This window comes from Colossoma macropomum, unplaced genomic scaffold (assembly GCF_904425465.1).
Source record: "Colossoma macropomum unplaced genomic scaffold, Colossoma_macropomum, whole genome shotgun sequence".
NCBI lineage: Eukaryota > Metazoa > Chordata > Actinopteri > Characiformes > Serrasalmidae > Colossoma > Colossoma macropomum.
This window is the reverse complement of record NW_023495254.1, coordinates 720,776-747,684: the sequence shown is the minus strand read 5'-3', so window position 1 is coordinate 747,684 and position 26,909 is coordinate 720,776. Positions and strand designations below refer to the sequence as shown.

General features: G+C 38.6%; 2 protein-coding genes across 3 annotated transcripts; both read right to left on the bottom strand.

The window, feature by feature from the left end:
* Positions 1-3,003: 3,003 nt before the first annotated feature.
* LOC118801288 lies at positions 3,004-26,859 on the bottom strand. 2 transcript variants are annotated; one of them, XM_036561529.1, is made up of 5 exons: positions 26,704-26,859; positions 24,137-24,229; positions 19,164-19,211; positions 9,886-10,013; positions 3,004-7,087 (listed from the first exon to the last, which is right to left on the bottom strand). In XM_036561529.1, the coding sequence occupies exons 4-5, from the start codon at positions 9,977-9,979 to the stop codon at positions 3,300-3,302; spliced, it is 3,882 nt and encodes a 1,293-aa protein (XP_036417422.1). In that variant the 5' UTR covers positions 9,980-10,013; positions 19,164-19,211; positions 24,137-24,229; positions 26,704-26,859; the 3' UTR covers positions 3,004-3,299. The 2 variants fall into 2 exon arrangements, with proteins under 2 accessions (XP_036417422.1, XP_036417421.1); XM_036561528.1 differs by lacking the exons at positions 24,137-24,229; positions 26,704-26,859 and adding an exon at positions 19,356-19,441.
* Positions 11,878-14,171, bottom strand: LOC118801290 (matrix metalloproteinase-2-like). Its single transcript, XM_036561530.1, has 2 exons — positions 14,129-14,171; positions 11,878-13,775 (listed from the first exon to the last, which is right to left on the bottom strand). The coding sequence occupies exon 2, from the start codon at positions 13,713-13,715 to the stop codon at positions 13,362-13,364; it is 354 nt and encodes a 117-aa protein (XP_036417423.1). The 5' UTR covers positions 13,716-13,775; positions 14,129-14,171; the 3' UTR covers positions 11,878-13,361.
* Positions 26,860-26,909: the final 50 nt, after the last annotated feature.

The window sequence follows — 26,909 nt, the reverse complement described above, 5'->3', positions numbered from 1 at the left end:
TTATTCTTTCCTGAGTTTTCATTTCAGACATTGTATGACACAGTTTTGTTTTCAAAGTGTTGCATTTGGCAGAACACAATGTACACAAACACAATGTAAGGCTTGAAAAATGGATAGTGAAGGCGGAGTTGTAGTACTCCAGTCTCTGTTATGAGAGCTACAATTAACAGTCTGGACATCATTTGGACTCGTCTCAGTCTCAGGGCAAGGTGGACTCAGACATTGTTGTGGAGATGTTCATTACTGAATACCAACAAGACCTTCAAACAGAGTAAAACAGTCCTTTCTCGACATTAGGGGTCTCGTAGCGGCCCGCGGGTCTGCCACACGCCTGACTCATTCACAACACAGCAGTAGATACAGCTGGTCAGAATAAAATATGAACACAATTATCAAACAAATCCTCTGTGAAAGCAGATAACTGCTCTCTATCACTCATCACACCATCACTTATGTTCAGCAGAATTGCCATACTATCATAATAAGAGTCCCGCCCAGTTCTACTGGTAAATGTAACTTAATTTAATTAAAGGGAATGCATAATTGCGCTTGAATGAGTGCATATATGTAGTTAAAATTCATAATTGAAAAAAAATATGGGACACTTTCTCCCTAGATTTTTCTACTTGCCCCTTGCGAAGAAGACCACCTAGCTAGAGGGCCCCCAAGTCATTTGAATTTGAGAACTTGCTCTCTCTATGAGTTGAAAATCTAATTGATCCTTTCAACTTGGCAGATCAGAATGTTTTAATATAATGTAGAGGTGGCACTGCACTGTACGTCCACTGACTGGCCACTTTATTAGAAACACCTTCCATGTGCTTTCACTCATTGGCCACTTTATTAGAAACACCTGCTTTGTACTTCCTCTCAGTGGCCACTTTTTTAGAAACACCTACCTTCTACTTCCTTTCATTGGCCACTTTTTTAGAAACACCTACCTTGTCCTTCCTCTAACTGGCCACTTTATTAGAAACACCTACCTTGTACTTCCGCTGACTGGCCACTTTATTAGAAACATCTATCTTATACTTTTACTCACTGGCCACTTTATTAGAAACACCTACCATGTGCTTTCACTCATTTGCCGCTTTATTGGAAACACCTGCTTTGTACTTCCTCTCACTGGCCACTTTATTAGAAACACCTACCTTGTACTTCCTCTAACTGGCCACTTTATTAGAAACACCTACCTTGTACTTCCTCTAACTGGCCACTTTATTAGAAACATCTATCTTATACTTTTACTCACCGGCAACTTTATTAGAAGCACCTATCTTGTGCTTTCACTCACTGACCACTTTATTGGAAACACCTACCTTGTGCTTTTACTCACTGACCACTTTATAAGAAACATCTAACCCCAGTAACAATTCTTACTAATGTGCTTTACAGTTTTACATCATTTTAATTTACAATGGACATGCTGAAATTCCGATTACTATGACAAGCCATATTAGCCTTTATTTCTTATTTTTCTTGATCTCAGGAATTTAATATACACATGTGAAAATTGAAACTCTACTTATAAATATTAAATGTCGACTAGTAACAATGTCATTTTCACATGTGTAAACTGAATTACTTGTAAAATTTATTGTAAATTGAAAAACAGGATTAAATATTAAAACTGCTTGCAATTCCTGTAAAAATCATGTAATCAGGATGTCAGCAAGTAAATTACTCTTCACTTATTTGGAATACAAGCTAAACAGAGCTAAATCTGTGTGTTCTTGCTAATTAGGTTAATCTTGTTCTTGCAGGCCAACAGTTAATATGCACTAAGTACACCCTTTGGATCATGTTCTAATGACCAGTAAATGACCAATGTATTTCACCATATCTCTCCTTTAGATGTAAACTGGGTGGTCAAATCTTAGGTAACACTTTCATAAGCATCCCACTAACCAATCACAGGGCTGATATCTCTTGCCCCGCCCACACAAAACAGTTTCAGAGTCAGTTAACTTTTCACTGTGATTTTTTTTCGTCCAGCTACCGTCACATAAAAGCTGGACAATGATTTTAGTTCTGTGTGAGCAATGGAGGAGGCTGGGAGTGCTGGACAGCGAGCTGCCAATCAAGCTGCTCATTAGCCACGTCCACACAGTTCTCATATAGGTCTGGTCAGCAGTTTTTAAGCCGTTTAAGCTGTTTTTACACATCATTCATATTATATTTACAATATTCTTTGTATAGGCTCCAGCACCCCTGCTGACCCAGAAGGATAAGTGGTTTAGATGTGTGTGTGTGTGTGTGTGTGTGTGTGTGTGTTTGTTTGTGTGTTGTGTAAACACTCACCGTAAAAAAATGCGATACTTCATTACTTCATGTGGTAACAAGTAAATGAGCTAGTTTTATTCAACCTAAATAAACACTTTGAATGAACGATTCTTCCAGTCAATGTAATTTTTAAAACTAGTTCAATTGCTTGTTACTACATTAAGTAATTTTTGATCTGATGAGCCACTTTCTACAGTGCTGGAAATATATGAGAGATCAGTAAATTATGTTGATATGCTTACATACTAAACATAAAGCCAAGAGCCTGTTCTTAGTCAGAGCTATGGCTGAAAATTTGATTTATTTGTGATATAAACTGAATTTTCAAACAGGGTCAGATCAGTAGAATTGGACTTGACTTTATTCATTCAAAGAAGTTCATATAAATGTCTTACAATTGTTCTTAATCAAACATACATAGCAAATAAAGTTTGGTAAAAGAAAGAAAAAAGTTTTCTGTTATTGATATTAATGATAATGTAGCATTGACATTTCCTGGATATCACTGGTCTCGGACCAAACCTCATATCTCCAAAATGGTAACTTTACAGGAGAAGGAAAAAACATACTTTACTTTTAATGTAAGTCAATGGAACCAGAATGGCCCAGAAGTTATTCTGGGCCGTTTCTCTTGGTCAATTCATCATGAAATTCACAATATAAAGAGAAACAAGCATTTTCAAATTATGTCAAAAAAGTGAAAACGACAAAGATGGAGATACAAAGTTTTGTTCTGACAGTAGCGATATGTAAACCCCCCCTTCTAGCAATGAATATATGAAAAAAAATGTTGAAAGTGTATTTTACAACAAAATCCCTCCATTATCAGGTAAGATTATCCCAGAAAATAGCAATTTACCCTTTCAAGAATTTCCTAATTTGCAAGGACGTTTCACAAGGAAGAAATTACAAGCAAGGTTCATTTGCTGCTTACATTTTCAGACACTGTATGAATATGCAAATGAATGATTACTTCCAATCTTTTCCCACTGCACCCTTACAGATCACCCTGTGTTTTACTCAGGCTTCGTTACCTTTTCCCATTGTCTTATAACATCCTTCATTTTCTTAGCCTTCATTGCGACCGTCTTCAGTCGTCTCTTTCTCTCCACAATGACCTGTTGCTCACTTTCGAGCAGATCCTCTCCCCTTGCAATTTTGTCCAAAATGATACACTCTTGCTTAATTTTTTGCAGCCCAATTATGCGGTCCTCGAATCCAGGCTTCTTCTCCTCCTTTTCTGTCTTAATGAGTATTTCAATGTACTCCATTGTGGACAGGGATGTTGGCTTCAGTGCGATCGCATTCAGCCTCTGAAGGCAACTGGAGGACAGTTTAATCAGCTGCCTCAGCTTTTCCTCTATTACATCAAATTCAGATTCGAGCTCCTCCAGCATTTGCTTGGTGTTCATGAATTTCCCTTTGGCTTTCATGAATTTCTCCTTCAGCTCATTCATGGTTTGCTTCTCCATTTTTGTTTCGTAGGTCCACAAGGCTTTCTCCTTTACGTGAGCAGAATGATCGCAGAAGCCAGAACAGACGGTGCAGTGTCCAGTCTTGTCCATTGCAGCACAAGTGCTTAGATGATCGTCTTCAGGGAGGAAGCAGTTTGAGTGACATGTGAACAGGCATTTGTTGCAGTTCACGGCGTAGCAATTAACAGGTACTCTGTTTGCCTTGAGAACTGGCACCTCTTGCTCAAAGTTCTCATTTTGCTTCATGTTTGAGCTCTCGTTCTTCAAGCCCTCCTTGAAAGCTTTGATCTGATTTAGCATAGAAAGACCAGCAGTGATTTGTGGGGTCAGGTCAGCCATGGCTTTCTCGAGACGCTCTCGCTCCTCCAAGACCTCTTTAGTCAATGTCAGATCCTTGCTGTTGATGACTGCAAGAGTTTTAACAAAAAACTTGCTCATTTGTTTGAAGTTGGAGGTCCAGACAATCTCCTTAAGCTTCTCATCATCTTCCTCCTCCGCATCGTCTTCACCCGAATCGCTTTCAGAGGTGTTTTTCACATTCTTCTGGGCATACATTACTGAGTTATTGAACCTGAAGTGAGTGGGAGAGCCCTTGCTATCTTTGTGGCATGGCAAACCTGCAGCCTTGATGGCCTCGAGGGCTGGAATATCTTTCCCGTCTGCAAATGTCACCAGTATTATTATGTTCTCCGCAATGTCTTTGCCAAAGATCGAGAGGACCGAGTCAAAGATGTACTTCTGGACGGCACTAAGGCGGGCAAGGGAGGCTTGAACGACAAAGCAGACGGCATCAATATGGTCGATCCCCAAAGGACTGCAAAGGAAACTCTTCACCTGCTCAATGATAAGTTTATCGTGGTCCATTCCACGAGTGTCTCCAAATCCTGGAGTGTCCACGATGGTCAGAGAGTAGGGGACCCGGAAGCCTGGTTGGTTGTACAACTCATATGATGTCACCTCAGATGTCTGACTTTCTGCTTGTGTCCGATTGGTGACTTCATGGATCAGTTTGAAGCGATGATGTTCCTGCCACTTCACGTCAAGAATGTAATTAACCATAGCGTTGACAAGTGTTGTTTTACCAGCACCAGTGGACCCTAACAGCAGGAGCACTTTGTTTTGCCCTTGCTCTACTTTTTTTCCAAAGGCGTACTGATTAAATTTCTCATTCTCACGAAATTTTGTTTCTTGGTTCAGAACATAGACGGAGGGATTGCCTTTCTTCAGGAGAAAGGATTTCTCCAAAAATAGCTGACTACTGGCCTCAGCTGACTTCATCTGCACTGATTTGTCAGACAGTTTGGTAGTAGTAAACACAGATTCAGGGCTGGGAAGGCTCATTCCTGCAGGAGCACAGTTGGCCAAAACCCTGATCCTATAATCGGTGTCTGCTCTCAGTCCTTGAATTGTGTACTGTCTGTTCGCGATCCTTACAGACTCCCACACTTCAGCTGTCTGCTCCTTCTTTGGTTGCTCCTGGAATTCCACCACATACCCAATGACCTGGATGTCCTCTCCAATAGATGTAGGCATGTCCCATGTGATTGTTATTTTATCAGACTCCTTAGATTTCAATCTGAGTGCTCCAGGAGGCCCGCATGGACGGGTTTTGAAAAATGCGGTTTCCTCGCTACTGAGACTCATCCCTGGCCGGCACACAGCCTTGCATTTGAAGCGATACTCTTTATTCGGCTCCAGCTGCTTGACTGTAACATTGAGAGAATTCCCCTCAGTGGTCACTTCAGTCCAGTCTGAGCTTGGCACCGTCTGATGGGAGACACAATATGACTCCACACTACTAATGCCGTGAGCTAGGGGCTTGATTTGCAAGTGGATACGGTCATGCTCAGCCTTCAAGACAGTGGGCACAGGTGGCTTAGATGGAAGCTCGAACTCAGAGCTCAGACACGTGCCTTTCTCATAAACATGGATTGATGAGGCTGTAATGAGATTGTCTGGAATGGAGACAATGAAGAAATCTATATTTTGTCTTCCACTGTTGGCTGTTTTGAAGTCTAGAAATAGCTGGACGTTCTGTCTGGTAAGTGCAGTCACATCCTTTGAGCAAAACCATTGTTCAGACTTTTTTGGAGAGGTTGCCTCATAGGAAAAGTGTTCCTCGCCGCTCCTTGACACTCCCTTTAGATAGTTCTCCAGGTCTGAAAGGTATGATTCTTCTTCTTTTAGAGAGGAGAATGCAAAAGCCACTACATAGTCAGTGTTGGCCTTCAGCACTGCTTTGTCCAAATCCTTGCTGGAGGAAAGGACTGGGACTTCTGTCATGATCTCCAAGTAGGATCTGATGACATTCATTTCCCGCTCTCTATCATTTAGGTAAGCAGACATCAGGACACTTCGGAATGGCGACCTTTCCTTTCTGGTTAGCAAGGTCACCAGATCTTGTTCCTCCTTACCTCCACCCCTTATAGATGGAAGAAGTTTGCTGAGCTGTTTCTGGAACACCAGTTTGTACTCTGAACACAAGCTTTTGAATTTTCTAAGCTTTGCCTTGATTTCTGGAAACTGAATAGCCATGTCAACTTTCATCAGGTCCTGACACTGAATATCAGCGTCGTCCAGTTCATCCTTGATGCGCTGGGCACCCCGTACCAGACTGACGCTTATCTCCCTGACCATCTGGGCCGCTGCTGAGTCCAGTTTCCTCAGGGGGTACAGCCATGCAGATACAGGCACTGCATGTTCTCCATTTTCCCCCAAAAGCTTCGGGATTTGGGAGTACACCTTAATGGCGTCTTGGTAAGAAACTGGATTGCTTTCCAGTGCAAAATCTCCATGAAAGGTACAAGTGAATTTGTTGGTGCGCTGATTTTCATCATCAGTCATGTCCAAAGAAGCCTGACCTTCAATTGATATTGTTGGAATTTTTTTGATACATGCTTGTAGGTTCCCATGTATTTCTTGGTGACTTTCATTGGTTGAAACCTCTTGGTCAAAAACAAAAAATGCCTGGGCTCCATACAGCAAGGCAGTGACCACATGTGTGGCAGAGCCTTCCTCAAATACATTACAATGCTGAACGTTTCCAGCCCCAAGGTGCTCCATGGTCAGCTGCTCAAAGCGTGTAGTAGTTTTGTACTGTAGGGTGACTCGAGACTGGCGCGTTGATTTTTTTTTATCATTCAAATATTGCGCTGAACCTTTTACACTGACTAACCCAGAAAGAAAGCTAGCCTCGAGAGATGCAGCCACATTCAGAGCTGACAACTTGTCTTCAGAGGAATCTGATGCAATGATTTTGAATTCGGTGTTGGGCTGTGGACGCACATTTACATTTCTCATCAGCATCTCCGAATCCCAGAGTGTGATCCCTGCGATAAAGAAATGATACGAAATATTCACAAAGAGACACACCAAAAAACTAGCGTACATTTTTGAGAACATTTTTTGAAGCAATTTTTATACATGCATTGCTTAGTTACACAGATATGGAGCCCTGGTGGTGACATCCCATACAAATAAAAATAATGTGTGGCCACGCTGTATTAACTCGTGGGAGCAAAATCCTACTGCATGGCCACGAATTAGTAAGGCATGGGAACGAGATCATGCCTTACTACGTTGTGGCCATGCATTAGGATCTCATTCCCACACCTTACTAAGTCGTGGCCACGCATTAGGATCTTGTTCCCATGCCTTACTAAGTCATGGACATGACGTATGTATCTTGTTCCAATGCCCTATTTAGTGATAGCCATGCTTTATTTTTATTTATACAGGATATCACCAGAGGGGCTCCATACAAAGACGAGTAAAATGTATATATATTCTTTCAAAGCAAAAACTGGCTAATGACGATTTCTCTCACAAGCTTAAAAACAATGCAAATAAAACAAGAACAGTGCAGCTTCCAGTGTTATTAGCCCTGTTGTGAAACATTAAAAAGCTATTATAAACGTGACTGGTGAGATGGCTGCATTAGTTTCAACTGTTTGGGTGATTTTACTCTCTTTTGTAGGTAATCAGGTAACCAGATAATTCCACAGCCCACTGTCTGCAAGATCCCATGGGGCCTTTGCCTGGTCCAGTTGATCAAATCAATACTGCAAGATATTGTTTCGCAACACTTTACTGTAGGACACTGTTCATAAGACTACATGACACCTACATAAGCTTGTCATTGAAATTGGAATAACTGTATCCAAATGTTTATAAATGCTTATTCTAATAGGCATCATCTGTCAAAAAGGCTGCTTTAGCTAACTTTAATTAAAATTGGCAAATGTTACCTTTTTAGTGAATGACACATATTTTAATCATAACTGATTTCTAAATACGCACAAAAACAGACTTAATTAACCAGTAACAAACTACTCTGTTGAAACCAAGACAAACTAGGAAGCCTTATATAATCATCTAACCATGAAATGCATGCATGCTATATGGCCAACAGGTGTTTCAGCTACACCTATTGCTAACAGGTGTACAGAATCAAGCACACAGCCAAGCAATCTCAATAGACAAACACTGGGCTGTTCTGAAGATCTCAGTGGTACTTTCATAGGATGCCACCTCTGCCACAAGTCAGTTTGTGAAATGTCTGACCTGCTAGATCTGCCCCGGTCAACTATAAGTGCTTTTATTGTAAAAAAGAAAGCGTCTAAGAGCAACAACAGAAAAAAAAACTGAAGTTTTGCAGTACAGAAAAATCTATCCACTGTTGCATCACTGAGTTCCAAACTGCCTCTGGAAGCAGCATCAGCATCAGGATCTTCATAAAATGGGATTATACGAATGAGCAGCTGCAAGCCTAAGATCACTATGTCAAATGTCAGCTGATGGATGAATCTGAATTTGGTGACTGCCTGAGGCTTACCTCTCCTGTGGTACCTATCTGAGGCCCCAGAGAGGAGGTGGCACTGTTGCCATTATTGCCATCTAGTGTCGTGGGGTGGTATTGCAAATAGAGCCTAAGATTTTTCATTCTGCAGTTTTTCAATAAAAAACTAAATGCTTGCTTTAATTATATTCTTGTAACGTAAACGTTTTTAAAATGAGCGATTTTATAGTGTTGTTATTAAAACACTTAAGCCAACATGTTATTAGTAAATACCGTAAGAAAACAAAAACGTGATTTTGTTGACAAGAGATGCCTTAAAAGTATACGACTGACAAAATATAACGCAAAGTTGCTAGCAATCAAAACAGCTAGCAGGTTTTCTTAGTCACTGAATGTTTTATAATAAACATAAACATTGCCTACACTCCAGTCAATCCTGATGGAGGTTCTGAGAATGGCATCAGCAATATTAGCTGGGCAGCTAGCTCGCTAATCTATATCCATATTGATATTAAAATCCCATGAATATATATTTGAGACCTAAGTTTGGTGTACGTCTAAATATACTACAGAATCGTGTCATAAATATGAAAAAGAAAGTTGTTTTGCAAAAAAATTTAGAGTTTATTTACTTTACAATTATGTTCGCTTGCTGTATAGTTTCGTACACTGTGCAGTCCGCCATGTTGAATTTCCTTTTTAATCATGTGACTTTCAAAAACAATGTGACAGGTCTCAGAGGAGAGGTGGACTGACAAATGAGATTTACAGCCTGACGCTGTTGAAAGTAAAAGTGGTGCCAAAAGTACAGTTGGGTGGAGGAGGGATAATGGGCTGGGGCTTTTTTCAGGGTTTGGACCCCTCAGTTCCAGCGAAAGGTGATATTAATGCTACAGCATACAATGACATTTTAGACAATCATGGCAACTTTGTTGCAACAGTTTAGGGAAGGCCCTTTCCTGTTCCAGCACGATTGTGCCATTGTGCACAAAGTGAAGCTGTTATAGCTGCAAAGGGGGAGAAACTCTATATTAATGCTCATGGTTTTGGAATGTCCAACAAGTTCCCATAGGAATGGTGTTCAGTTGTCATAGTAGTTTAGTTCAATGCAAACTGTAAAGCTTATACAGTAAATGTGATGATGTGTGAATATGTACTAGCAGGGCATACTGTGATCAGTCTCATGTAATATCATATTTGGCTTTAGTTTTGTTGAAAATATTTACTCTTATACTTTATTAATGTTTTTACTTGTACATAAGTATCACCACAGTAACAGTACTCTTATTTAAACAGGGATTTTAATGGAGAATGAATGGTTTTCTGTACCTGGAATGAGGGCATCTCTGCGGCAGTCATACAGCATTCCCAACTGGAAAGGTCGGCTAAGAGCAGCTAATTCAATGGTCTCTGAGTCGGACATCTTTCAGGTCAAATAGCAGATTAGCTACAAAGACCTGAAACATCAGATTAGTCAGTATTACATTATTGAAACACAACTGAAAAAAGATGTCATTAAATTAATAAAAACAATTTTCATCCTTCTGCATTGATTCAAATTGAAACTGCATACCCACAGCTGAACCTGGCTAGCAGGTTAACAGAGATGGAATGTCTCAGGTATGATTGTACAGAGCTTTGCTGAGTTACTTAGCACTTAAACAAGCATTTTACAGATCCGTAATACAGAAACAGCCTTATCAGTATATTTTTGTGGAACTGCTATTTGTATCCTCTGATCAGCTGTTGGCCCCGCTTTGCTAAAGTTCCTCTTGCTACTGCTGCTACTGTAGAAATGCTTAACATACTTCAAGTGAGTTAATTAGGAAAGATCTGTAGTGACCTTTCACTAACCCAACACGCCCCCCCTCATCATCCTTGGTTTCATTCAGGGGCACATTCACTCACTTTTCAAACTCCAGAGCTACTCTGAACACAGGCGATAAGGTTATAAGGTTAAGACAAAATCCTATTTGGTGCACTAGGTGAAATTTTACCTCTAGCAGCATCTGCTACTGCCTACAACTACAACATATATCCAGGCATCACTCTGGTTTAATCGACAGTTTTAAAACCTGGATCCTCACCATACCACTTACATAGTCTTGATTATTTATTTACTCATTTATTTACTTATTTATTGGCTGGGATTTTGGCACCTCTGTTTTTTTCCAGTGTTTCCAGTTGCCTCTTTTGTGACAAGGGCAGGTGCTGCATGAAGATTTTGTGTATATACATTAAATATTCATACACAAAAGACCATGTAGGTTCTCGCTAGGCTCACGAGTCAGCACCAGACTCTCTTTTGCCTTTGCTGTGGTCTTATGGCAGTGAATATAAATGTCATGGGTTCAAATGTTTTTTTTTTTTACTACACACTGCAGAGGGGCATCACTGACAGCCAATACCAGATTAGTATTTCTGGTATAATTAGTCAATGTGGCCCCATCAAATTAAAACCAAGTATGTTGGCTACTAAAACGGGTGCTGAGTAAAGCAACTATCAGCTACAAAACAAACAATTCTCCCAAATAGAGTGTTTATTTTTGATTGCATGGAGGAGAAACACTAAGAGAAAATACATTTTGTGTAGCTGGTGTGTGTTTGTGTGGCTGGTAGGCCTGCAGTAAAGATAATGGCATCAGAGGAATCCGCACATTCACACAACAAGTGATGGACATGAAGTCGCGAAATTAAGGGGAGAAAATGACCGACAGTTTTCCGGTTGTTTACTGTTGATGCAGTAAAAGCGAAAAACGAAACCGCAAGAAATCGCAAACTTTAAGGGACTTAGTATATTTGAGAAAGGGTGGATTTGGGATGAAGCCTTCCTGAAACGGTCTAGAACCACCCTGCCAATAATCACATCATGGTGAAAGCTGCTTCCCCTTTCTAATGTTTGGTCCAACAGCAGCTAAACCTCTCAAATACATACTTAAAAATGATAGTTCTTCAAGGGTTCTTTAGTAAAGAAAATGGTCCCTTTCCATAATTAAAGGGTTCTTTGCATCGTGAAAAGGTTCTTCAGATAGATGGAGAATGCTGTAGATGGGCCTATAAAGAACCTTTTTGAAAAGGGTTCTATGTAGCACCAGAAATGGTTCTTCTATTGTTACGATGTCAGGCTTGTTACAATAGTAGAACCCTTTTTGGTGCTATGTAGAACCATCTACAGCACATTCACCATCAATCCGAAGAGCGCTTTCATGATGCCAAGAACCATTTAATCATGAAAACGGACCATTTTCTTTACTAAAGAACCCTTGAAGAACCATCATGTTTAAGCGTGCATGTCTGCATGCTTCATGTAGCAAGTACACTATTGTACCTTGATGCTGGACATTTGCCACAATAAATCACACTTGAACTTTTATGAATGTAAAAGTAAATGTTTATTGCGTTTTTGTTGAATAGGTGGACAGCAGTGCTGAAAAACTGCACAACTTTACAACACAGAGCAGTTATTTAAAGGGGGATTTTCCAGATTAAGTCTGAATCATTCAATAGTTGAGGTTCAGAGTGGTTTGAGGTGAAATGGTTGATTGTTGAGAAACCGAGAGGAACAAGGGTGACGATGCCTACAACACAAATTATTATAACCATATATAACCATATTATTTAGTATCCAAAACTACCAGTGAACCTACACGTGTCTTCTGAGACTGTATGTGTAATGTTGATGGGAAAATAGCAAAAAATCTGAAAAAATTGGGTTTTTTTTACAAAATCTTGCATAAACTTCTCTGCCATGAATGAATTTTTGAAATCTTGCATCTTTTATCAGGAACCTTTTAGTAGTATTAAACTCCATAGACGTCTGGTTCCTATCACCACCACTATAAACAATTCTGACTCATCAAGTTTGTGTAGAATAGAATGTTTCACACCAAACCACTCTGAACGACTGTGTAGTACATCTTAGCCATTGTATATTATATATAATATAAAAAAAAATCAATGGAATTTCTTTTAAGTCAGGGGTCGGCAACATACAGCTCCGGAGACGCATGTGGCTCTTTTACTGCCCTGTTGCGGAGGAGCCCTGTCCAGAGCAGAATTAGATGTTTAGGTAAAAATAAAATAATCCTCCTCTGCAGTAAAATAAAGCTCTGCTGATCGTTCAACACAGTTTTAACATCAAATGGCCTTAAACACTGGAGTTAATGTATAACTGCTGATTAACCCTTTAACCCTGAGGGTAGGCGTGCAGACTGTTGGTCACCACAGCAGCTCAGACAACAGTCTCACCCAGCTAGTAGCTAAAAAAATGGCAAAGAGAGAGATTTAAGATGAACATTGATAATTTGGTGACTAATGGACTTTTATCAGCATTTATAATCACTCCAGCTGGTTTCCTGATACGTTTAATCTGCATTGAGAAACTGTCAAACAATAAAAAGTCAACTGCCTGTCTGAATTTTCCCGTTCCACCTTAAATGGTGCAGCAGTTACATTCTGGTACCTCAGACACCATTTAAGGTGCAACGAAAAATTAGAACAAATGAGCAAATGAGAAGCTTCTTCAGCCTCGTAAAAAGTCAAACGTTAACGTTAACTGTTCTACTTTTGGAGAAGTTTCCTGCCAGAGATGCGAGAAAAGTGGCTATGGCTGAGCTAAAGCAGAGCAAAGTAAGTCTGCGTTTTCGTTTATATTATATTTTTTAGCCTTTACTAGCACATCAGCACATACTGAGACATATTTACAGCCACGATGGTAAAAGGGATTTCTATTGAAAGGACAAAATGGCTCTTCTTAACATTTGGGTTGCCGAGCCCTGTCTTAAGTACTTGAGTGCTTGAAAGGTCTACTTATTCTGGATTCTCATCCTTTCCTTCTCTTCTGTTGCTCGCTGCTGCTCTATCACTTTCCTCTGCTCCTCCTCTCGCTCGCTTTGCAATCTTTCTATCATCTCTTTCTCTTGCTGCAGTCTCCACTGCTCTTGTTCTAAATTCTGGCGCTCTCTCTCCCACTGACGCTCCCGCTCCTGCTGACGGTCCCGCTCCTGCTGACGCTCCCACTCCCGCTGACGTTCCCACTCCTGCTGACGCTGCAACTCCCACTGATGCTGCAGCTCCTGCTGACGTGCCCTCTCCTGCTCACGCGCCTGCTCTTGTGCATGTCTCAACGCATCACCGTATGAGGAGGAGTCATTGCCCATTTTCGGTGTTTGTGTGTTACTCTGATGATTTCAGATTGTGTTCTGCTCTGAGAGGGAAACCTGTAAGATAAAAAACTGCAGTGAAATAACATAAAAACAATTGTTTAGGTTGAGAAAACAATGATTTGTATGTGGGAGTTGGATTAAACTGCGTGTTCCCAGTTATTAAAGTGTCCCTGATAACCATTTATTTACATTATGTGTAAAATATGTACATTATATTTAAACAACAACTTTCTTTCACCATGAATATTATGTAAAAAGAGTCTGAACAAATCACACAAAATTCTGATAACTATATATATATATATATATATATATATACACTTAAAGAGTATATATATGTTCCAACTGCTGTTGGAACAAAACCTCGTATCTCCAACTTTACAGGAGAAGGATAAAATAAAACATACTTTACACTTAATGTAAGTCAATGGAACCAGACGTCTTTCCAAGTCATTTTGGGTGATTTCTTTTGGTCCATTCATCATGAAATCTACACACAATGTAAAGACCAACAGGCATTACTGAATCACATTAAAAACTGGAAAAACGACCAAAAAAAGACACAAGGTTTAGTTCTGACAGCAGCGATATATATATATATATATATATATATATATATATATATATATATATAGTTATATATATGTTTGTGTATGGATAAAATCACTGTATATCAATTTTTGTCATTTATTTATTTATTTATTCATTTATTTAAAATAATTAAAAAATATCAGCTGTCCTTTCCATTCTATGAATATTACATGATGACTGGACCAACAGACATGGTCCAAAATTACTAAATTACTTAAAATTATTATTATTATTATTTTATTTTTTTTTTTTACATCAACTTATACTGAAAATAAAGAAGTTTTTTTGCACACAGTAATATACTGTTGCAGCTGCCACTTGCTCAGTATTTTCAATTAAGTTTACTATAAAGAGGCATCCATGACCAGGTTCCATACATATATACATTCACTTTTATGGCTATTTGTTGTTACTGTGCTGGTTATTTAAGATTAAGGTTATTTAAAATATGGGTTTATTTCTAATCTGCCTAGCTATCATCACAGCTTCACACATACTGTGCTCACTATGCGTTTTCAGCTACTGTAGATGATGTTAACTACTTGGCTAACTCTCATTGGCTCTAGCTACAAGCACAGGCATTGTTGCATTGGTCAGTTTAGGAGTCTATTTCATAATATACATGCTATATGTCAAGACCTCCTTATTTTGCAGACCTGTCTTACTGTTTAATCTTCTTTTTTCAGTACTTTATTCATCCACCCTGCGGAGAAACTCACCAAAGAAATCAGCTTCTGCATCCAGCACATTCTACTCTGAGCAGTGGAATGTCTACTTCTCAGACAGCTCAATCCAGAGTCGCTGTTTAGTTGAAGCCAGGAAAAAAGGTTGAAGCAAGAACCTGGTCCAGAAAAGACAGCCCTCTTCTGGACCAATCAGTAACAGCCACGACAATGATTAATGCCAGATAGTGACACAGAATAGGTTGAATGGGTAAAACAATGGCAAATAGCAGCCAATAATATTGATTGATTCGATGTTGTAAAACACAGTCTCGTTCGAAATACTACTAATATGACCAGACATATCTCATAAATGTAGCACGGAAAGAGAGAAAGTCAGATGATTTCACTGTGTGTTGAGATTATGCATGTAATGTTTTCTGTTAGTGTCTGCGATGCAACCGAAATTCTGTGTGTCGCTAGTTTTAAACTAACTACTCTCAGCATATGGTTTAGAATGGACAAAATACACAAATTCACTCTCACACACACACACACACACACACACACACACACACACACACACACACACAACATTTTTACTTTAAACCACTGGTGTCTATAATCATATATTATTTTATTACAAACAAAAAAGGTCAACACAACCAAAGTGTAACCAGATGCCTCAGACTATTCCAGGTAAAGTATAAGGAGGTCTTTGACTTTAAACCTGAATCGGAATTATTATTTTCAATAACGTGGGTGTGAATTTCAGGTGGAATGTATTTACTACAAATGTTGGCTTATTATTTTCAATTTATGATTCAAGAATTTAATATATAGTTGAGGTTTAATATTTTTTGCCTGAAGAACTGAACTTTTATTTTGAAAAAGGGAAATTCAGTCAGATATTGGATGTCAGTTCGTCTTGACAGAACTGTGCAGGCGGGGAGCGGGACAAAATCAGCGCAATGCTACACAAAATGTGCTGCACAGTAAATAAGAGCTATTCATGAAGTCAGTGTGGCAGTGATTAGCGCACTGGAGGCTTTTAAAGCTGCTGTATTTACACTGATGTCCTAGGCAACAGCCAATCAATACACAGTAAGTCTTTTCCTGGGAAAACTTATTTAAGGCGCACAGTTGGACCTTAAGACCATTGTTGAGGTGCATTTACATTGTTTGTACTATGATGGAAAAAATATACCTGCACAGTTCTGACAGCTCAAGCCAGTCCTACGACAGCAGTTAGAAGGTGTGCCTCGGAAAACTACCTTCAGAGTGGTTCAGGTGTCACTTTTTGGGTGATTGTGTCCTGTTCTGAATCGTTCCGCCATATGTAAATGAGATGAATGTGCAGCAACGGCTCACGGGATAAAACATGCAGCTAATGCTCGCTTATGAATCCACAAACATTATGTCTCGCTAAATCTGGCGCTGATTGAATCTGGCCCATTGTCTGTTTAAGCTTCACCAGAAGTTCTGTCCATAAATATTGGGTGGATCTAGAAGCAGAGACAAGAGTTTACACTCTTTTTTTAAGTCCCAAAAAATCTTGGGTGTTAACTCTACACCAGGCATGTCAAACTGGGGACCTTCCGGGCCAAAGTGCTGCAAAGATTTGCATTTACCTTCGTCTAACACTCTGAATTCAGTTCATGAAGGCCTTGCTAATTAGTTGAAGAGCTGAATCAGGTGTGTTTAATGAAGCAGTGTGCTAAAGTCTGCAGTATTTTGGCCTGCAAGGACTGGAGCCTGACACATGTGCTGTACAGCATCTGCAGCAGACCAGCCGGTGACAGTATCCACACGACACAGGCCAGTTTAGTTAGGAAAGTAGGCGGAAATAAAAGACTAAGGGGGCACGACTCCCCTTACCTAATGAACCGCGGACAATAGGCTTGTTGGTTTATAATAACTGTCAACGCACAACTGTTGCTTTTCTTCAGCATTGCCATTATAACACAACACAATCCAATATAACCAAATATGAAAAAAAAAATATTAACCTTAATCGACAGCAGCAAACCAACATCAACCACACATGGAAACCAAATGAAACAGTAAACTGAGCTTTACCCAGCAACACTGCTGTGTTCGATCCACTTGTACCAGCACAACACACACCACTACGTCAGTGTTACTGCAGTGCTGAGAATGATCCACCACCCAAATAGTACCTGCTCTGTGAGGGTCCATGGGGGTCCTGACCACCGAAGAACAGAGTAAAAGGGGGCTAACAAAGTATGCAGAGAAACAGATGGACTACAGTCTGTAACTGTAGAACTACAAAGTGCACCTATATAGTAAGTGGAGCTGATAAAATGGACAGTGAGAAACAAGGAGGTGGTCATAATGTTATGCCTGATCGGTGTAAAGTCCAAGCTGCAGGACAAATAGTGTAAACACAAAACTGCGGGCATAGTATTCCATCTAGGCCTCGCCCCCTCATGCCCCCTCATAGCGCTGGGCCAAACAACCACTGATATTAAAATTATGATGTGTTTTACAGCTGGACGCATCGCCTCAGCACCTTCTGCTCTGCCATCCAGTTCTCACTCATTATGACCTCAGCCTGAGCCCTACTGAGCTTCACTGCTGGTTTCTGGATTTGAGGCTCTTATATTTCCTGTCCTCTTTGCTCATAATTACTCTACTACTCTACCTTTCACCTGTGAATTTAACCATTGAACATGACTAGAAAAAGAAGCTCAGCTAAAGCAATGCTTCATGTACCATCCTCCTGCCTCCAGCTCGCTGAAGTGAAATGCTTAAATTCTTGGAACATGATCTTATAAATAAATGTGACTGTTAAACAATTGAATTTGTTCATAAATATAAGCATGAATACCTTCATAGTTTCTAACAATTCTAAACTAATGACAGTAACAGTCAATACATTCACACATAATTCAGGGTTACTATATTTACTCATATTATCATTATTAATAATCTGAGGAGAATGGTTAGTATTATTAGTGTTAGTATTATCATTAGGTTCACCTGTGCCTCATTGGTCTGTATAAGCAGTCCCTGCTTTTCTGTTTGTCTTTGCAAGGCTTGCATTTATTCCACTAGTCTCTGTTTTCAGTCTCAAATATCTTCAAAATATATAGGTTTATATGGAAGGGCCATGGATTTGTACTTTGTATCTTACTTTCTTTTATTTTTTGTCAAGATCTCATGTTATTTATGTCATTATCACAACACAACAAATGTTGTTTTCTCAAGATGTTGAGATATTTATGCAATTATCATGACATAGCGAATGTTATCTCCAGAAAACAATGCCTGTCATGTTGAGATGATATAAATAACTCGAGATCTCAGGGAAACAGCATTCGTTTTGCCATGATAATGACATAAATATAACAAGAACTTGAGAATACAAATGAAAATCGGAGTAAAACAACCTGCAAATCCATGGCCCTTCAGGCCTTCCGAAGGTTTGCCTTGAGGAACAGTGTTTTTTGTTTGTTTGTTTGTTTTAGTGTTTCTTGTAAATAACTGAAAGTGGCTTGCATGTGTTAAGAAAACAAATCAAGTTGATATTAACTGAATTAACCCATTTTTTAACATGCACTTAAAGTATTATTATTAAAAGAAAATAATGATCAGAAATGTTAATCTTTAAAAAAAACAATGATGTCAAATAAACAAGAATGAATTGTGCTATTTGCCTCTGATGGATATGCGCATAAGTTAAGTCTGTTATGCGCAAAATATATATATATATATATATATATATATATATATATATATATATATATATATTATATTATATATTTATTCATTATTATTGCTGTTACTACATTCTCCACTGCTTAGTGTGTCTCCTAACTGACTGGACACTTCAGTGACCACTTTAAAACTCTAATAAGACAAATTGGATCAACATTAATCACCGGTAAATCAAATAAAACAAGTTTGATGACCTTTAATTAGTTGAGTTTGAAATGTGACAGCAGATTAAGTTTAGCCAATTTAAGAAAATTATGCTGGATAAACAAAATTGCCTTATTTTGAAAGAAAGCCATGCAATTGTGTGGAAATGCTTTCCATAATTCAGTTAAGCTCATGTAAGGAATGCTTTTTTGGGGGTTTTGCTTTATACAGCAAGCTCTGTACTCCACTTATTATAGTCTAAAATGGTGCCAAACATTCAAAGCCAAAAGTAAAATGCACATACGGTAATGCAGAGTCGGTGGGTTTCTTCAGTCTTCAATGTTACAGTGGTCTGAAACAAAAAGCAGTAATGTAATACAGCACTGGTTGTAAAATAAGCCTTACTTCACTGTAATTAGAGAATGGCATAAAAAGCACATCAAATTAAAAAATGAAGTTTTTTTTAAAAAGTACATAAAAATTATTCCCTTCATACCCTTCAGCATATCCTTTATTTCATTCAAGCTGTGCTGAGTTGATGTTACTTCCTAAAACTGCATCCTTTTATGCTGTGAATTGTGCTTATCTTGCAGCATTATTACATGAAAGAGGGCAGGTTTACTGAACACTCATGCCGAAACGCTTGTTGTCCAATCAAAAGCGCTGAAACTGCTTATTCACGTGTCAAACAAACTTCTGCAATGTTAGAAGACAGTCAACTTCTTAAATGATAGTTCATCTTGTTTGCTAATAGAACTGGTCAAACATACACTATATGGACAGAAGTATTGGGACACACCTCTTAATCATTGAATTCTGGTGTTTCATTCAGTCTCATTGCCACAGGTGTATAAAGTCAAGCAGCTAGCCATGCAGTCTGACTACAAACATTTGTGAAAGAATGGGTCGTTCTAAAGAGCGGGGTACTGTAATAGGATGCCACTGTTGCAACAAGTTTGTTCAAGAAATTTCTTCCCTTCTAGATGTTCCACCATCAACTGTGGGTGGTATTGAAAAGTGGAAGCGTTTAGGAACCACAGCAACTCCATGAAGTGTCAGACCACGTAAATTTACAGAGCGGGTCTCTGAGTGCTGAGATTCATAGTGCATAAAAGTGCATTTTCTGTTCCAGCATGACTGAGACCCAGTGCACAAAGCAAGGTCCATAAAGACATGGCTGGGTGAGTTTGGTGTGGAAGAACTTGACTGGCCTGCACAGAGCCCTGACCTCAACCCCATCCAACACCTTTAGGGTGAACTAGAATGGAGATTATGAGCCAGACCCTCTCGTCCAGTATCAGTGTCTGACCTCACCAATGCTCTTCTGGATGAAAGGGCTAAGTTTCCCACAGACACTCTCCAAAATCTTGTAGAAAGCTTCCCAGAAGAGAGGAAGCTGTTATAGCTGCAAAGTGGGACCAACTCCATATTAATGCCTATGGATTTAGAATTTGATTCATGAAAGCTCCTGTAGGTGTGATGTGTAGACAGCACAATTCATTTGTTTAATGTTGACATTTTTATCAAAGTTTTTTTTTTGAGTAAACAAATAAGCTGCTACTTTGGCTTTCTGTTTTTTCATGTAACTGTCAAGTTGCAGCAAAAAATTCTCCCAACTCAATGTTGCAGGCAACTCACAAAGTTTCACTGTGCAAAGCCAGACAAAGCTTAAGGACATCACTGGACTCTAGCCTGTTTGGACTGGGATATGTAGATGGTACAGCACTTCAGTAAGTCATTCAGCAGTAAACGTCTCCTAAATGCTGCAAAAGTAAATGTTCGTGCAAATGAACAATTAAGATTAACAAATCATAATTTCCACTAATGAGCTCATTTGTAGATCTCTCCTTACTGCTCTCTTCAGATGGTGGAGGAAGTCAAGCTTGTCTGGTGTAACTGGCTTGTCAATGACACCTTTATCACCGTGGCTAACACAAAGCATGTATCACTGATGACTCTGTGACAGCTTTCTACTGACCAAGGCTTACTGCACGTTTTAAACCACCCATGCCTTTGAGGAGAAATACTGCAAAAAAAAGGCCTTAAAGATCCATAGGGCTGGTAAACATGATGATATGTTATCATTATTGTGATTAATTAATGTCATGATTTGCTTTTCTGACTGCATCATGGGTACTCTCAGTGCGTCTAGAACATTGAACAATCATAAACACAAACCATTTTTAATTCCATCAAACAGAGTACAAAAAAAGCCCAACACAAACCATGCAAACAATTTACCGGCCAGGGAGGGATTACTGACCAAGACAGTGTTGGGCCAGTGCCCAGTGGCCTCCTACTGCCAGGAGTTTTGGAGACAGACCACTACAGATGCAAACATTTGATAAACAAATAGCCTTTGAATAAATAAATTAAATTAAGATTTTTTTTTCTGTTTTTTTCTGTTTCTGTTTATTTCTGTTTTCAGTTATTAGTGATGAATGAAACAGTGTTTAGTGTGTGTAGGACTGTTTTTGTGTTACAACTTCGTTTGGCTTAAAAAAAAAGAGGAAATCGAGTCAAATTCAAATCAAGTGTGTAATCATAATAGTGTAATAGTGTAATTGTTTTGGTATTTTGGTCACTTACAATCACAATTATAAATTACTTACACAAGATAGTCACGTGCCGTATGTCATTTTCAGGACACCCTGGGCTACTCAGATATGGCATTATTTGGCATGTAAATGCTAACAGAATTTTGATATCTTCATTTTTTTCAAAAATGTACTTAGGACCTCCTAAAATATGTACATTTTTGCTTACGGTTGTCAACTCAAACACCCTTTCAGAGGTTATTAGTCTAGAGTGTCTGTCTGCTAAAAAAGCAAGAATTTTGCTATTGGTTTATTCTGTTCTATTATTCTAATACAGGGGTCGGCACCCCAAATGTTAAGGAGAGCCATTTTGTCCTTTCATCAAAAATCAAACCACCTTGGCAGCCACAACGTTTCATCTTGGCTGTAAATATGTCTCAGTATGTGCTGATGTACTAGTACAGGCTAAAAATATAATATAAACGAAACTGCAGACTTACTTTGCTCTGCTTTAAGCTTCAGGTCAGCTATAGCAGTTTTTCTCACATCTCTGGCAGGAAACTTTTCCGCAAAAGCAGAACAGTTTCTTGTAAAATGTCTCTCAACGTTCGACTTTGGCCGAAGTCAGCTCCTCATTCGCCAGCTTCTTATTCGAATGTTCCTGTTCCACCTTAAATGGTGCCTGAGGAGCCAGAATGTAACAGCTGCACCATTTAAGGTGGAACGGGAAAACTTCAACAAGAAGCTGGCGAAAGAGTAACTGACTAGATAATTACTTTTGAAATTATTTTTTATTTCAGATTGAGTAACTGAATGTGTTGCATGCAACTTTAAATGTTTTTGAATTGCTTTGTGTAAGTGTCAAGTTGCACAGAAATTAGGTTGTAGGCAACTCACAACATGCAACTAGCTGCATAAAAGGCTCACCATGTAAACACAGTGAAACTTTCATGCAGCTTTAATTGCTTGAAACCTGAATGAAATTAGACTGCACTTAAGTATAATGTCAGTGCCCTGCAATGCATCCTGCAACTCCTGAAAGGCATCCGCAATAGTTGCAAGCATCTCAACTTTCACCTGATCAGTGGACAGGAATATAAAGCAGAGGATTGTTTTTTGGCCAGTTGCTATTTTTTCCTGTCTACGGATCTGGTGAAAACAATCATTTGAAAGCAGCTGTTCGATGTGATCACATGATGGGCTACTAGCATTTGATTAGCTGTTTCATGAAACTTGCCTGTTTCATGACGTTTCATGATGAGGCTTGCAACTGTTGCTGATGGGTTTCAAATGAGTCCTCAACATAAAATATGATTGTGGGACAAATTTGAAAAATTTCTGAGCAATTAATTTTTTGGTTACATTGCAATGGAACTTTCTTTGGCTCAACATTTCTCAACATGAAACAGTTTTCATTTACTGAAGTGCATTTTCATTATTTTCTTCCCATTTTTACATAAACCAGTTACTTAAAAACAACACAATTCATTTATTTAATATTGATATTTTTATATATAAGTCCAGCTAACCTGCTGGTTCTTTTTTTTTCTTTTTTTGAGTGAACAAATAAGCTGCTACTTTGGCTTTCTGTTTTTCCATTTAACTGTTAAGTTGCAAAGAAATTATGTTGCAGGCAACTCACAAAGTTTAACTGTGTAAAGCCAACCTTTGCATAAAAGCTTGTTCAAATGCTCTAAAAGTAAAACAGATAAGAACAAATCATAATTTCCACTAATAAGCTAATTTGTAGTGCTCTCCTTACTGCTCTCCTCAGATGATGGAGGAAGTCGAGCTTGTCTGGTGCAACTGGCTTGTTAGTGACACCCTCTTCACTGCGGCTAACACAAAGCATGTATCACTGATGACTCTGTGACAGCTTTCTGCTGACCAAGGCTTACTGCCTGCTCTAAACCACACATGCCTTTGAGGAGAAATACTGCAAAAATAATGTGCTTTTCTGACCATATCACAGTTCATATACAGTGTGAAAATTCTTTTGGTGAACCTCTGTTAATGACCAAACAGTCATCAGTATATATTTTAAACAGAATAAAGTTTTCTAAATAAGGACGGTCACTGAAAACATTCACTATGTGGCCAAAAGTATATGGACACCTGACCATTACACCTATATGAGCTCGTTGGACATCCCCTCCCAAAACCATGGGCATTAATATGATGTTTGACCCCCTTTTTGGCTATAACAGCCTCCATTCCTTTGGGAAGGTTTTCCACAAAATTATGTTCCACAAATGTTTGTGCCTATTCGGTCAAATGAGAATTTGAAGCTGGATGCAAAGGCCTGGCTCATAATCAGTGTTTCAATTCACCCCAAAGGGGTTCAGTGGGGCTCAGGTCAGGCCTTTATGCAGACCACTGGAATTCCTCCACACCAAACTCGGCCAACGATGGCTTTATTAACCCTCCATTAAAAATGATTCATAGTTAAGGATTGAAATCCAGTGCTGGTCCGGTGCTGGTTTAGCTGGTCAGCCAACATTGTCATTCTTGTTGTCCAGCATACCAGCATCCAGAACACAACACATGCTGGTTTTGCTGGTGATCAGCTATGCTGTTTTTAAGCAGTGTTGGGCTTAATCTGCACCCAGAAAAGCCTGTTGACCCCGACACACTTGCTACATCTCCATACTTCTTTATTTGGGATACAAGCAGGTGCTTCTTCCTTGCTAAAATAAAGGCTTTTAGGGGTGTGACTAAATGAATGTAACTGTGGTGTTACCTGAGCTGCAATCTGAGTTGCCATGTGAGCTGTGTGAGGAACACATAGTCCACACATGCTTCAAACACTTCTCATTAGACATGAAGTTACACACTGCGGAGACACACAGGAGAGAGAGTCTGTTAGTTTTCTCACATACACACCTGTTAAACAGCAGCAGGTCAAGAGACCACGGTTAACACTAGTGTGAAATTAAGGACACATCTATTAACACTGACCCACAGTTTAAGTAAGCTGGGCAAAAAGTCTGTTAAGTAGAATACAGTGATGTGCCTTCTGACTAGGACTGGATGACTAGACTGATATATTTCTTTACAAAATTCTTACTGGTATTTTGTAAAGAAACGCCAAATTACTCATTGTTAGCCAGAGTGGACGGTTCACTTGACCTTCGTTCACACTCTAGAATATCTCTCATGGTGCCAATAGTGAAATCAGGACTGGGGAGAATAAGCCTCTTACAGATTTTAAATTAGGAACATTAGTTGTCAGAGCTCATCCCTATTGGCATAGAAGTAAAATCGACTCAGTGTTCTTGTGCAACTAGATACAAGAAATTTTATATCTTATTTGTCTATTTCTTATAACATACTAAAGTTGGACGTCTATACTTGGTGAGGTATTGTTTTTAAGGTTATTAACTGCATCCATAACTTCTTCAGTATTAACAGGTTTATCACAAAAATCGATTTCATTTTTATTTATAGGTTTAACATTTTGGGAATTAACAGCTGTATAAATTCTTGTAAAACTCACTGCAGTGGTCAGAAATTAATTGTGGGTCATCTGTGATGATAACATTAATATTTAATTTGCTAATAAAGTTATTATGAAAATGATAGTTTTCTAAATAAATTAGTGTTTTGTTTTTCTTCTAACCATCTATTATAAATAAATGCACCTTCTGCTTTTCTTTTGTAAAGATCATCAAGCTTAATTTGTAAAATTTTCTTCCTCAGTTAAACTGTCTGAATTCTTCTGGGATAGACAAGTTCTTGTTATTACCTTGTTCTCTTCAGCTCTTTTGACTCTGGGGTGACTATATGGGTGATATAAAAATTCTGAAGTATTTCCCCACCTCAAATTAAGTTCCCAGTCTATTACAATTTTTTCTCTGTTCTAGTTTTGTGAAATAAACATGAGGTCATCACTTTAACCTCTTCAACTCCTTGAGACCAGCGGTGGTTCCAAAACGCACTGTCATATTCTTCATAACTTTCATAAATCATAAGCTACGTTCAAAAGATGTAACTGTCTTCTTTCCAGTCAAATAGATGGGTAATGTAATTTTAAACACTTATAATAAAAGAAGCTGAACTGAATCTTTTTCCGACTGAAAGTCGACCCATTTTTCCACAAATCTGGGCTGTAAACTATAAACAGATGGCGTCTCTTCAGTGATCTGCTCTGTAAAAATTATTTTTATAAAATAATACAAAGAGCGTCTAAGATTTTTGGCTTTCAGCAGTAAATTGTAAGCATATAGCAATACGTGTATGATTATAACACAGTTTCTGTTCATTTGAGGGGAGCTTTTACAAAAAATAAATAAAACAAAAATGTACATTTATTTCATGCAGTTACTGAATAATTTGCCTTATGATTTGGTCATGTAAATTCAGATGGTCAAACCATAATATACCGTGGAGAATAAGAGCTTAATCATCGTTTTATCCTCCTGGTAAAATAGCACAGAGCTATTTAAAGGCTAGCTAATGAGCTTCCAGTGTAATGAGCGTGTACCATGAGAATTAGCAGAGGGCAGTGGTGGACGAAGTACACAAACCATGTACTTGAGTTAAAGTAGAGACACCCAAGGTAAAATATTACTCCAGTAAAAGTAGAAGTTCCTCCCTTTAGACCTCCACTTGAGTAAAAATACAGAAGTATTTGCCTTCAAATGTACCTAAGTACCAAAAGTAAAAGTACTAAAAGATTAATTATGGCTCTAATGTCCTATTATCATTTTTGTAACAAACCTCTTGTTTAATTTTAGCTGAGAATACTCTGATGTCACTCTTGTAACACCAATATTTTAATAGAACGTCATTAATTAGTCACTTTTGTCTATTAAAATTATCTTAAGCACAAAACACTGAAGGCAAACAACTTCCATTAGAACAGAGTGGATCTGAAATAACCTTTTGTGAACAAGCAAAGTTTCAGTTTAATATTTATTTGCAGAGTTAAAGTTTAATAAAAACCTGCTTTAAACACAGGTTCACAAATGAGTTTTCCTTTACTAAACTGCACCTGTAGGCCACTGTTCATAAACATAAAGCAGCCAAAATGAATTTACTGTAAAATGAAATGTTTGTATAAATTCAGAAAAAAGAAACACGACACCCTGATTGGCTTCGCGCTTCTTTCATTTCAACAGGTTACATTTTTATGCACACAGAAAACAAAAGGAACGACAGATTTCTCATAATGTAGTGGAGTAAAAAGGAAGATATTTGACTTTGAAATGTAGTGGAGTGAAAGTAGAAAGTCACCAAAAATGGAAACACTTCAGTAAAGTACAGATACAGTAAAACTACTTAAGTACAGTAACGAACTACATTTACTTCGTCACTGTCCACCACCGGCAGAGGGCATCTTAATGTTGACCGATGTAGCTCTACTGTCTGTAAGTGGAGTAGATACAACATCCAAATTGTAATTTCTTTATCAAAACTTCCACAAATCAACCAACAATCTGTTCCAGACTAACTTGAACCTGATTTGACTCTATGTAAACAACCTAGTTTTGGACGCAGCCGGGTCTGACGTC

Bases quoted from the DNA above. Each gene is read 5' to 3' on its own strand.
- LOC118801288 (XM_036561529.1), bottom strand. From the start codon at position 9,979: ATGTCCGACTCAGAGACCATTGAATTAGCTGCTCTTAGCCGACCTTTC. The intron at 7,088-9,885 runs GTACAGAAAACC...TCTTTATCGCAG, and splicing joins CAGAGATGCCCTCATTCCAG to GGATCACACTCTGGGATTCG.
- LOC118801290 (XM_036561530.1), bottom strand. From the start codon at position 13,715: ATGGGCAATGACTCCTCCTCATACGGTGATGCGTTGAGACATGCACAA.